Source organism: Cupressus sempervirens, chromosome 4 (genome assembly GCF_028749045.1).
Source record: "Cupressus sempervirens isolate cs-2001-9-10 chromosome 4, ASM2874904v1, whole genome shotgun sequence".
Taxonomy (NCBI): domain Eukaryota; kingdom Viridiplantae; phylum Streptophyta; class Pinopsida; order Cupressales; family Cupressaceae; genus Cupressus; species Cupressus sempervirens.
In genome coordinates, this window is record NC_143121.1 from 757607193 (window position 1) to 757620509 (window position 13317).

Consider the following 13317-nt stretch of genomic DNA (forward strand, 5'->3'; position numbering starts at 1 on the left):
GACTAAAGGAAAACCACGTAGTTGGTTATGATTGGGTAGGGGTGTTGGTATTTCATGGTTTTGTTCTTCTTGCCATGCAACATTTTGTTTTGGTGGTGGATGTTTTTCTAACTCTTACTTGTCTTGTCTTTGTTTTGTTTCACTATGAGAGTATCCTTGAATATATTTTGACATGGATTTTAGGTCCTTCTAGAACCATAAGTGTTTACCTCCAAAAAAAACCTTATAATATTCATGGAGGTGATTGTATGCAAGTAAGATAACCATGATTGTTGTTAACTAATGTATGCATATTATATTAATTATTGAATTTGGCATTAAAAGTAAGGTCAAAAGAACAAAGTAAATTAGTCATGATTATCACTTACGTTGAGCAACAATGCTTGGATGTTTCTAGTGAAGAAATTCATAGTTTTGTACATGAAGAAATAACTAACACTTTAAATTTTCTAGCTTGTGTTAAAATGTAATCTTTTAATTTTCAAACTTGTGTTAAAATGTAATAAAGCAAGATAAATGAAATACCCAGACAATAACTAGTAGAATAATTTGAATTGTAATTTGACCATTTATGCAATTTGATATTCTTTACAATCAAAATAAAAAATTATAATGTGTAATAATTTTGAAATTAATATTCTTTCTAAGTTTTATTGTATTATTCATATTGTAAAAAATAATTCTTACATTTTCGTTAATTTTTATCTTTCTCTCTATTTGTTTTTAAAATGCTTTATTTTTTTAATATAGAATTCATGAAAGTTTATAAAACATATAAATTCTATTGAGTTATTCCCATAAGATTGAAAAAACTTGAATGAAAAAATCAAGTTGGAGAACTTGTTGAACAAATCCATAGAAGAGAAGAATATCAACAAACTTGCTCTTTGTTGGTAAACAGATTGTCCTTCTAAATAAACTCTCAAAATGCCCAAATTTGAAAGAACAACTAGATGCCAACAGTTGGATAATCTATCATGAAATTGATAGATTTCCTCTAAATTGGAAGGTACAACTCCCTTATAAAATGATATGCAATGAATTTGTTTATTTCCTAAACTAACTGGGTACGTTCTTAACCCGAGAACGAAAGAGGAAAACCAAGTCAATCCTAAGCAAGATTAACTCAGGCAAAATTTAGATCCTAAACCTAGCCAACTTCGAGAACTCACACATCTTATGACTCCTCGACATTGGTGATGCAATATGAATTCAATAAATGCAAATACAAATGCAATGTAAATGAAATTAGAATAGAAGGTCATCTATTTTGGTTCCTGTAATAGAAATGGCTGCAAACACTTCTTATCCACAACACATTTGTTATCCAATTCTAAGGTGTAAGATAATACCCAAAATCGATTAATGCAACTCTCTGATTGCGAATAATAATAAAAACACCTTTTGAACTCTCTGATTTAACAAAAAATCTCTCTTTATTATGAATATAGTAAATAATGATGCTATGATTGTTATTACTTACAACTCAGTATCAAATCTATTACAAAAATGGAATAGAAAACCCCCCAAATGCAAGAAATGAAAATTACAAAAAATTAAATGCTCCTCTCCCTCCTCCAACTCTCTCACTGTATCTAGAAAAGAAAAGAAACCCCCCTTTTGTAAATGAAAAGGATTACAATAAATAATGGCATCCCATGACTGTTCTGATTCTTCTATGACCATTCGGTTCTTCTGGCTCTTTGGTTCTATAACCATTCAGTTTGTAATTGATTCTTGGTCTATTCACATGGCTTGTATCTTTTGAGTGGAAAGTTAATTCTTTCACATAGATGTAGCCTTGAGATTTTCAAGGAAAAATATTATTAGCATTAAACTCAGTGATTGATCCATTCAGAAGGATGCATATATAAGATATATCGCCATCTTGTTGACTTGAAGCACTCCTTGTGGTGGCAATATGAAATGGTACCATTAAGCCATTTATTGGTAATAAAACATCCTCATTCTTGTGATCAATCTAAATCATCAATTCCTTTGATGAAGGAATTTCATCTATATTGTTATAGGCATCCAAGTCACACGGAGATTTGCAATTACCCTGAGAATCACTTGAATCAAAACTCCCTCTAGGGAACGTTCTTGCATTCTCATCACTCTTTTGTCGAGGTACTTTGGCCTGATGTCATCTTTGTACATCCTCTTCGATAGCCTCTTGTTTATCAGAACTTGGAATTGCTTTTACTTTTAGGTTTGAAATATTAGACTCTGTCCCATTTGCATCAACTTTAGGGCTTGGTCTCATTTCAGATTCTTCTTCATCATCATCATTAAAAGAGTAAAGAACATCTAAAATAGATTTAGAGCAAGTAGCAGTTGCAACTTTTGGCCCTTTATGTAACAATCATCTTCAGAAAAGAAACTGATAACTTAATTTATTTAGCGACTTCATGCTATATGTCTGCAAATATTTGATGTTCTAATCACCTTTTGGCTTTTGCGTAGCATACAAGATAGTAGAATTGCCTCTCGAGTTCCTTACTCCATTAGCATTTGTGACATTCTTGGCAGCTCATAGACATTTCTAATCTGTGTGAATCATGTAGAAGTGACAGTTATCCACTGTAATAGATCTAATTAGTGAGAAACGTGAAAGGCTCAGCGTCGCATTATATTTATCACCAAATTCATCTGCTTGCAATTCAGTGCATCTTCATTGTTGATATCCATAACACCGGTTATAATGAGTTACTAATTTATATTTTAATGTATGGTCTTTCCATCAAATAGTTTGTGACCATCCTCTATAAAGCTACAAAACCCCTTCATTTGGAATTTGCATTCATGACAATGCTCGCATTTCACCGAATGATTGGAAGACAAAATCTTCACCCCACCATCAGGTACCCATCATGTGAAGTTCATTCCATGATCTCTATTTCTATGTTGCAAACATTCCAACACCATTTGAGCTGGTTTGTACGCTGTGCCAATGAGCATGTGTCGGGTTTTCATATGTATACTTTTTGAATTTTTGTAGGTGGCTGGTGTGTGTAAGATAGTCCTGTCATCAAATTTTGAACTATTTTGAAGCTCTTGTATCTCCATTGAGCTAACCACCTGATGTGGACTATCGACATTTGGTCAAACATTTGATCATATTCCTCATGTCGCAGTTTGTTTATCCTTTACTCCCCAAATAGAGCTCTGCAGATATTCTTTCTCATTCACATTATGTAGGATAAGTTGGGCTCTGCATGGACTACTGAAAGCTCGGGCTTCTCTATCCAAACAAAACTGCACATCTCCTTAGGCCTCCACCACAATTTTATATACTCCTTTCTACTATCCCAAAACCTTGTAGTGGATGCAATGCCAAAGCCTAAATGCTTTAAATCGGTCCCATTACTCGATTCTTTTCTTACAGGTTTGGCGGAAATTACCTGAATTGCTTTCCTGTAAGAAGCGTAGCTCGTGTTCTTAACATCACCAATATCACCATTCTCGTTCTTTGTAGCATTAAGACTTCGCATTGCCAGAGGCTCGGTAGTGTTGCTGCTGCCGCTAAATCTTGCATAGACTCCAAAGCCTTGGCTAGCGTATAACTGATATCAAATCCACCTCCTCCATAAGCCATGCTATATGAAAAAAGATATTTTGTAGATGGGATTCCGATAAGCTTCCAATATAGTAAAACTTGCGGTGGTCATATTTGGAAAGAACCTTGACTAGATTATCGTCCCCCATGACAAACCAATGTGCGTCAGGAAAACCCATCCTAAATGTCTGAGACACAATGCGAGATATCCTGATGGCAGATCTGTGGCCATGCTTACTACAGTAATTGGAGAAACCTGTGGGATAATCAATAATGAAGTCATGACTTCAAATCACATCACCCTTGCATACTAGGAGAGTATCCTTGAGTTGTCCTTTCTCATTATTAACACCTGGACATATAATGTGACTGTTGAGCTGCTAGCATTCTCGTCCCTTCTTAAAGTGATTACTTCAATCAAAGAGCCTTCAGAGAATTGCATCCATAGTCGTGTATTAATAAAGAGACTTCTTTCCAAAGTTCTATTGTTTGGACCTTGCTCAAAACTATAAACAATCTAAGATGCGATTCAATCTATGACTATCTATACTCTGTTGCTAAAAGCCATGCTAGCACATATGCATTCATTTAGTATAAGAGAGGTTACAACAACTAAATGCACAAGGAATAAAATTTGAAACTTCCAAAACCAATTCTGTCAATGTGTTATCCATATGTAAACTTTCTGAATGCTTGAAAATCATAATCTCCAACCATTCTTCTACTAAAAAGATCATTACTTGAAAGATCATAATCTTTGCCAGATTAGGGGCTACAACTTACCCAATTAATGAGACCTTGAAAATGTCCCACTCAGCTTAAAACAAGATGGCAAATGAAGGGAAACCTAACAAAGATTACCTACCTATAAAGACTTAGACCTAGACACCAGACTGACTTGATGACTATATGACTCAATATTGCCAAAAAAATGGGTGACTTAAAGTCAGGTAACAGCTGGCTCCAACTAGGGAATATGTACTGCAAAGTACATAGAGAATCCAACATCTCTGGTTAAGCAAGTGCCTTAAGCATTGGGTTACGGAGTTTAGAACGAAGATCAATGAGGAAGTGCATATAGAAAGGGTGGAGGGGAGCATGGAAAACTGAAACAAAGTGAGAGAAAACAACAACAACAACCAGGAAAGAAGAAGCTACACTAGACACGCCAAAACTGAGAAGGGAACCTATTTACAAAAGGTGAGGAGACCTCACCAATAGGACCACAAGCAAAGAAAGATTCATACATGACCATTTATAGGAAGAGAGAAATATGAACCTTTTTGGCACAGAGGAGAATGCTTCACCAGCTTGCAACAACATTGATATCCTGTTGCCAATCCTTGACTGCTGAATTTGAGTCCAAAAGCTATTTGTGATATAGTATCCCATAGAACTTTTCCAAATAGCCATGCCTCATCATAGATTTTTGATCGCTCTGTACTTTTCTGCACACTACCTTTCACATGTTCTCTCATCTTATGTGAAGGAGAAAACAACCCACTGGATTCTACAAACATCACTGAATCGTACTTTCATCTGTTTTCCTCAACCTTTTAACTTTTAACAAAGATATCAACATTCAAATCTAGAATGGAAAGATTAGGATATTCACTTTTAGTAGAAATAATTGCATTAAAACTAGGATGGAGAACTTTAGAAAATTCTAGCAACACTGCTTGAAAACACTCACATCCATTTACTTCATTACCACCTTTAGTAAAGATATTAATATTCAAATCAGGATGAACAAAATCAAAAAATTGAAAAGCCTCTGGAAGTGAAGCGACATCATACCAATCACAGGTACTATCATTGGTAACTTCAGACTTCAAAACGGGGTTGAAATAGGAGTATTCCTCATTACTCACAGATTCTAACAAACTTGAAACATCTTCTTCATCTTTTGCATTTGTCAAACCTTCAAGATGTTCATCTGGATTTAAAACCTCAATATCTAAATCGACTATGGAAGAGGGCTCACATATAATGGGCATCATGACTTGATTAAATTTTGTTTCAAGACTGGAAAAATCTTCATTTATTTCTCTATCTTGCTATAGTACTTCATTCACATTTGATACCTCTTGTTCAAAATCCACTGTTGCATTAATTTCTTCATCAATATTTTTAGTAAGGTGGTTGTCAGAACATATCTTAGCCTTTTCATTTGGACATATTTGATCAAGATCATCCACCAATAAATCATCTTCAAAGCAAAATGTTTCAAAAAGCTGATCTTTACCAGCCATAACGAAGGAAGACTCAATACTATTATATTCTTCAATGACATCAAATTTTTTTTTTTTTAAATAATCCATCAGCCTTGGGATGATTTTCAGACCAACATTTTGAAATATCACCTGCATTATTTTCATCCATTTCACAAATTTCATCAACATCAGGAAAAGCAAATATAGATACATCTTTTTCAAATTTTCTTACCTTTCCTTCATGATCTTCAAGAATCTCCATAGGCTAGAAACGTTCCTTTTGCCGGTGCCTCTTCCAAGGCAATTCATTATCACTTTCATCCACCTCATAAGAAATTACATTCTCAGATTTAGTATGATGACCACTAAAACATAATGCAGCCAGCACATTTGTTTCAAGATAATTTTCAGGAAGACAACAATTTGAAGCATGATCCCCATTTATTTCTCTTTCAATTTTGGTTATCAACTCTTCGACCATATTTTCAGCTTTAGCAAAACATGACCTCACTTTCTTTTCAACATAAGACTCATCAAGAGAATTAATCATTACCTTTTCTTCAAAAAAAATAAATTCTACCATGGGGTCCTTGTTGACCAATCTTTTATCACTATGAGGAATACCCTCGTTTGCTGACAGTTGTACTTCTGGAAACTAGGACATCTCTTATTTTTCAAGAATCGAACCACTGGTTGTCATGGACTCTTCATTTTGCTCACTGATTATATTTTCTTCAGAAAAATTCTCTACAACCTTAAGTGATTCAACTAAGAGGGATGATTCCTCATTGTGCCTATAAGCAGTATTATCTTCAATCATTGATTCCTCACTCATTTTAACAATCAATGCAGTTTCTTTGGCTTCAATAATTTCATCATCTAAAATCAAAACTGATTCTTTTGCTTTCAATTCAGGAAGTGATTTTAGATTCATACCTGTTGATTCTTGAGAGAAATTGAAATCCTCCATAATTGCAGCTGAACTATTGATGGCGTGTTTTTGGTGTTCAGACACATGTATACCACTTTCAAAATCTTTTTGATTATTCTCATCACTAGGAGAAGAAATCCCCTTTTCACCCTCAACTGATGAATCTATTGGTGAAACTAATGATTCCAAAGGAAATACTGTTGAGAAACAAGGGATCAAAACTACCTTTTCTTCTTCCTGTGATGATTCAGGCTGAAAATGCTTTTCATGCTGATTACCTTCTTCATGCTGATGGCTCATCCATGGTAACACTGAGGATGAAGAAAATTCAGGCTTTCTCAAAGCAAGGAAGATGGGATGACATAAAGCATCCTTTTTAGAACTTGCATCAGTGCTTTTCTGTCTGAACTCCTGGAGAACATAGAATCTCTTTTCAATCAGCTTCCACAATTCTCTAGATCGATGGTCTTGAGCTATACTTAAGTTATTTCTTGTGGCATAGCTGACACTCTCTTTAAATTTTCTCTAGAGTTGTTGCAGCATAGGATCATCATCAATCACAATCTCTTCAACAAATGGCGAAAGTTTCTTTTTATATTTTAAATCATTTCTCAAAGGAATTTGACCTTGATACATTTCCTGAGATTATTTGTACAATAGAGTAACATAAATCTGTATAAACTTCATCAAAGTAACAAGAAAGAGAATGATGTTACCTCAATCATGAGCAACCAAATTTCTAGCAAGTTCTCTCAAAATCTGTTCTAATAGGCATGATCTTTTTACAACGAAGTCGCCAATCTCTGAGTAGCAGAGAAAATTAATATTGTAGCTTGAAAAACCAAAGTATTCTTCCTCTTAGTCTCCAAAAATATGAGCTGGGAACCTTAATGATATGAACTTTCAAATCTTTCAAACGTTGATATAGAATAGTTTCTTTTAAAGACACAGAGTCGCCAATCTCAAGTAGAGATAACAATAATAAACTAAAAAAAAAAAAAAAACTCTAGCACCGATCTTCTTATCCAAGTCCCCAGCAGAGTCGCCGAAAATCAATTCATATTGCATCACCAATGCCGAGGAGTCATAAGATGTGTGAGTTCTCGAAGTTGGCTAGGTTTAGGATCTAAATTTTGCCTGAGTTAATCTTGCTTAGGATTGACTTGGTTTTCCTCTTTCGTTCTCGGGTTAAGAACGTACCCAGTTAGTTTAGGAAATAAACAAATTCATTGCATATCATTTCATAAGGGAGCTGTACCTTCCAATTTAGAGGAAATCTATCAATTTCATGATAGATTATCCAACTGTTGGCATCTAGTTGGTCTTTCAGATTTGGGCATTTGGAGAGTTTATTTAGAAGGACAATCTGTTTACCAACACTCTTGAAATAAAATAAGAAACAAATTTTTAATCTTTAGTTTGATCCCAAGGACAAGGATCCCTACTTAATTATGCCACCTCTTGTAACATATAAATGTTAAAAAGGTGAAAGCAACAAAAACATCATGAGTGCATGGGATCAGTTCTTATTTTTAGTCTACTTGATATTTCTCTATTTCAAATGTTATAACATTGAATACTATTTGTACTAGTTCAATAGTTGATCACAAATGAGAATAATTTAAGTTGTAGCTCCTTATAATGCATTTATGTTTTGATAAACTATACTTAAAGGGGAAAAAATCCATTTTGGATTTCAAATCATGAAATTTTATCAGATAAGAGGTGATGGGGTGAAAATGCTAGAGGTAATTTTAGGATGTGTTGTATTAATTATTTGATCTGATATATGAGAGATGAGATGAGTATTGGAAACACGAGCTTTATTCATTTTAAATTGAGAATTATATTCAATTATTACAGTACTAAAATTTTAAAACTCATCTATGATCTAGATTTGACAAATTTATTAGCACTTGGGAAGATATCTTTTAGTTTTTCTATTAAGATAGTTAATAAAGCTGATTACAACAAAATGCCAAACAAGAGTTTTGGATAAAAGAGATGTAAGCTAGAGCCTATCATTTATCTATCCTATATGGGAAGATGTAGTTGACATTTCTTGTACAATAGAGCCACCTATCTAGCTAGAAATGCTATATATATATATATATATATATATATATCAATTAACACAAGAATTTTTTGTAATTTATATGTAAGACAATTGGACCAAGTCTTTGAAAAATTATCTTAAAATTATATGAGTTATAATATATAAAATTATTTATATTATTTATGCTAGACATTTTAGAAATAAATTAAAGTTGTTATAAATAATAGTAGATTTCATCGCATAAATAATATGAAATATGTAATGAATTTTATTTTGACATTGATTAATCTATAGAATAAATTATATCATATTATCTATACATGTAAAAATAAATTTAAAATAATTAATTACAATCTTGAAAGAAATAAAATTAATATTTTAGTAAAGACAATTTATAATAAAGACCCTCATTGTTATTAAAACACATTCAACAAACTATTCCTCTCTCGCTAAAACCAAACTTGCACTTTCTATGAGATGATATAAAAGAATAATAATAATAATTTATTAAATATAAAATAATAATAATAATAATTTATCAAACATTGTACCTAGGCCTGCTGTTAGATTTTTTTGTTTAATATATATAAATTTATTTATGAATATGAGCTGTTTAAACTTCATTGACCAGACGGCAAGCAATGATGTACTTATACATGGCGGAAGGATATTCCCACTTCGAATTTGAACAAAACGTCAATTCCAACGGTTCCACGGTCGAGGCAGATTTTTGTCACCCAAAATTGTAATCATCGACTGGTGCCCTCCCTTTTGGTTTTTTCGGGCCTCTTTTAGTGTTCGTCTCTGGCGATACCGAGAAATATGACCTGCTTAAACTTCATTGACCAGACAGCAAACAGTGATGTAATTATGCATGGTAGAAGGATATTCCCGCGTCGAATTTGAACAACACCTCAATATCAAAGGTGAAGCGGTCGAGGCAGATTTTTCTCAATAGAAATAGTAATCATCAATATTTTTAATCATTGATTTGTTTTTTCGGGGCTCCCTGACGCTAACAGTATTCTTTTCAAGTGTTCGTCTCTGGCGATACGAAGAAATATTGGCAGAAGAATTATTCATTCGCAAAATTCAAAATAGCCAGCTGCGTTGTGAAAGCGAGAACACCAGCTGTCCTATAATACCACACGGAGTCCCCTCTCTAACAACGCACAATTACTCCATCTTCTGCTGCCCAATTTGAGGCAAAATGATTCAAGCAAAGATGTTGGATAAGCCTTGGCTTGTGGCGGGCAAACATGGCTGTCCGATAAAGCTTTACAGCGATGGATCCGTCGTGCGGGAGCCAAATCCATTCGAGACTCTCTTCCTCAATGAGAAAAACAATTATGGGCACGTCCCACACAGAGATATCGTGTTTGACGAGGACGCTGGTTTGTGGGCGCGGCTCTACATGGGAGTGCCCGAGACGAAAGAGATGAGAGTGCCGGTCGTCGTGTATTTTCACGGGGGAGGTTTTTGCATGCTAAGCGCCGCCACCCCGATGTATCAGCGCATGTGTCAGATGTGGGCCGCCAAATTGGGGGTGATCATCGTCTCTGTGAATTACAGGTTGCTGCTATCATTCTTAAAACATTACATTAAAAAAAGAAGAAGTCATCTATAATTATTTAACACAGTTAACTAAAGAATCAAGTTTTGATGTGTTATGCTTTAAGCCCTCCAAATTATTATAACTGTTTAACACTTTTAGTTTAAGCCCTCCAAATTATTATAACTGTTTAACACTTTTAGCTTAAGAATAAGAATCAAGCTTTAATGGATGATTTTTGAGCCGTCTAGGTTGGCGCCTGAGCACCGCCTTCCCACCGCCTATGAAGATTCGATTGCGGCCCTGTGGTGGATGGACAGAGACGGCGCCGCCAGAGATCCGTGGCTGCGCTCTCACGCAGACTTTTCGAAGGTGTTTCTGGCGGGCGACAGTGCAGGGGGGAACATCGCACACTACGTGAGCGTCGCATGGACGGCGAGGAAATTTGTGGAAATGAAGATCAAAATCAAGGGTATGATTTTGCTGTATCCTTTTTTCGGGGGAGAAGAGAGGATGCCGTCGGAAACGGAAAAGGGGTCGTCGATGTTGAGTGTGGAGAGTTTGGACGGCATGTGGAGGATGGCGCTGCCGGCGGGAAGTAACAGAGATCATCCTTTTTCTAATCCGCTTCTTGAACCGGAAAAGATGGGGGCTTTGGAGATTCCGCCCGTTCTCTGTGTAATTGGCGGGCGTGATATATTGAGAGATAAAGAGTTAGAATACTGCGAGGCTTTGAAGAAATGGGGGAAACACATTGAAGTGCATAGTTTTGCGGAGGAAGATCATGGGTTTACTGTCATGAAAATGGAAGGCCAAAGCTCGCTCCAAGTCCTCGGCCTCGTCGCTGATTTTGTCGAGGAAATATCATTTTCCTTAGGAAATATCAAAATCTAATTTTTTTTTTTGGGTATTATTTATGTTTTTAGTTTTTCGTATTTTCGGAAATCTTTGAGGCATTTCAGGATTTCACGACTTCCAGAAATGTGTGGCGCTGTTTTAAACTTTCCAGTCCTGAACATAATACTCTTGAAGATCTTCCTAACGAAGTTAATAATTCACAATTTCTTTCTACGAATAGAAAGTAATGACTTCTTAAAATAAAATCTAATTTTTTATATAATATTTCATAGGTATGATAGTTTATTTTGTTATTAATTAATATGTTGTCTTTCCATTTTCATTTCGAAAAAATATTGAAGATCTTTGGGATCCATAGACTTTGTATAAAATCCAATTTCAAATAGAATGATTCACTTTTTGATTTGCAAAACTAGTTGTTAAATTTTTATTATTTTTCAATTAATTACAATAACATAAATGTCACACCAAGTATTGTAGTCCAAATTATTAATTCAAATTAAATGAACTTCAAAATTTCCTTGAACACCTTTTAGTCTATAATTTTTTTTTCTCTCAACATGAAATATCCATCACAACCTTGTGCCACAACGATATTAGCTGTTTAAGCCATACAATAATCATAGAAATAATTGAATTTCTACTTATTAAATTGATTTTGTTTCAACTAGTTTATTTACTTTATTTTATTTTGTGCCGATTTCAAAAATAGAGGGGGTTTTGAGTTTGCATGAGAATGACAAGAATTGATACTTCTATTTTCTTTTGTTGGAATTATATAAGGAGTTGGGCATGAGAGTTGGACATCGGCATTCTATAATTCACCTTTTAAATTAAATCTTACAATTAGTTGTAAAAGTTTACATTGTGATTGTTTAATGTTTCATTTATTTTCATAAATTGTCAAATTATAGTGGGATATAAGAAAGAGAACTTTCTCTTAGATCTCTTTTTAATCATTTTGTATGGTGATTTCTCTTGTAATGTTGTATAGAAATAGATATGAGAATTCATTTTCCTTCTACCTTTCTCCTATTTTCTATTGATTATTATTGTAACTAGGTATGAGATTTACTTATAGAAGATTAGGATTATTTTGAGACCAAGAGAATTGTATGTGTTTTCACAATTTCCTACGATATCATACAATTTTCTAGATACCAAACTTTTTAGTCAATTTTCTCTTTTCAAAGTATAGTTTAACACTTCTATAACTATTTTGATTTGGAGCTCCAAAGATCATGTAAAGTAGCTAGTTTATATGAAAATATTATCTTTTGAGGAACTAGATCAATACTATGGTATGTCAAAACTCAAGTATCTGAGCTAACTTTATATGGTTATATATTTTTTTAATAAGAAATCCTCATTTAGCAATATTAAAATTTATTATTGATTGATATAATGAGTCTTGCATATGAACACAATTTTTCACATACATTCTTAATTAAATAATAATTACTATCCTTATTATTATGGTTTTATGAAATATACATCTAACTAAGAGGTTGATTTTATTATATAACGGATGATCCAAATCATGCATGCAAAATATATATTTTGAGACATGATTTTGATTGCATACTTCTATAACATGTTCCAAGAAATATGGATATACTTACTATGTATGAAATAGAATAATCAAAGTATGATATGATGGTCAAAATTATAATGTGCACAATCAACCAAACTCTTTTTTAAGACATCAATAATCAATAGTGCATCTATAAACTATAGTGTGCTAATATTTTTTTAACATAATTGGTTGTGGTTGAATAAAACTTCCACTAATACCTTGTGTGTTGGGAGATACTCAATGTTGTTCATGGTTTAACAAATGAAGTTCTCACCAATTAATCCAAACACCCAAACTTGATTTGATCTAGTCTTTAAGAAAATGTTTTGAGGCATAACAAAATGATAATATTATGCTTTTTACAACTCAATCCATCCAAATACCTATTGTTTATTAGTGAATGTAGAAAGCCAAATTTAGAATCAAGGAAAGGCTTTTTATTACAAGGGTTCATTTTACTCTTAGTTAGCCCCTAAGTTCTCTAACTTTAATGTGTTTAGTGAATGGTTAATGTTGATACAAAATTCTACACCCCTTCTTGAGGAGTGACCCTCAACCAACCTTGTGTAACA

At 33.7% G+C, this 13317-nt stretch overlaps 1 protein-coding gene across 1 annotated transcript; it reads left to right on the forward strand.

Annotated features, from left to right (window-relative positions):
• The first annotated feature begins 9817 nt into the window (after positions 1–9817).
• LOC149563576 (strigolactones hydrolase CXE15-like) lies at positions 9818–11392 on the forward strand. Its single transcript, XM_089824033.1, has 2 exons — positions 9818–10331; positions 10563–11392. The coding sequence occupies exons 1-2, from the start codon at positions 9970–9972 to the stop codon at positions 11203–11205; spliced, it is 1005 nt and encodes a 334-aa protein (XP_089680159.1). The 5' UTR covers positions 9818–9969; the 3' UTR covers positions 11206–11392.
• The last annotated feature ends 1925 nt before the right edge of the window (positions 11393–13317 follow it).

What these genes read in the sequence shown, in the direction of transcription:
- LOC149563576 (XM_089824033.1), top strand. Translation starts at nt 9,970, where the DNA reads ATGATTCAAGCAAAGATGTTGGATAAGCCTTGGCTTGTGGCGGGCAAA. An exon ending in ATCGTCTCTGTGAATTACAG is followed by an intron (nt 10,332 to 10,562) that starts GTTGCTGCTATC and finishes TGAGCCGTCTAG; the next exon opens with GTTGGCGCCTGAGCACCGCC.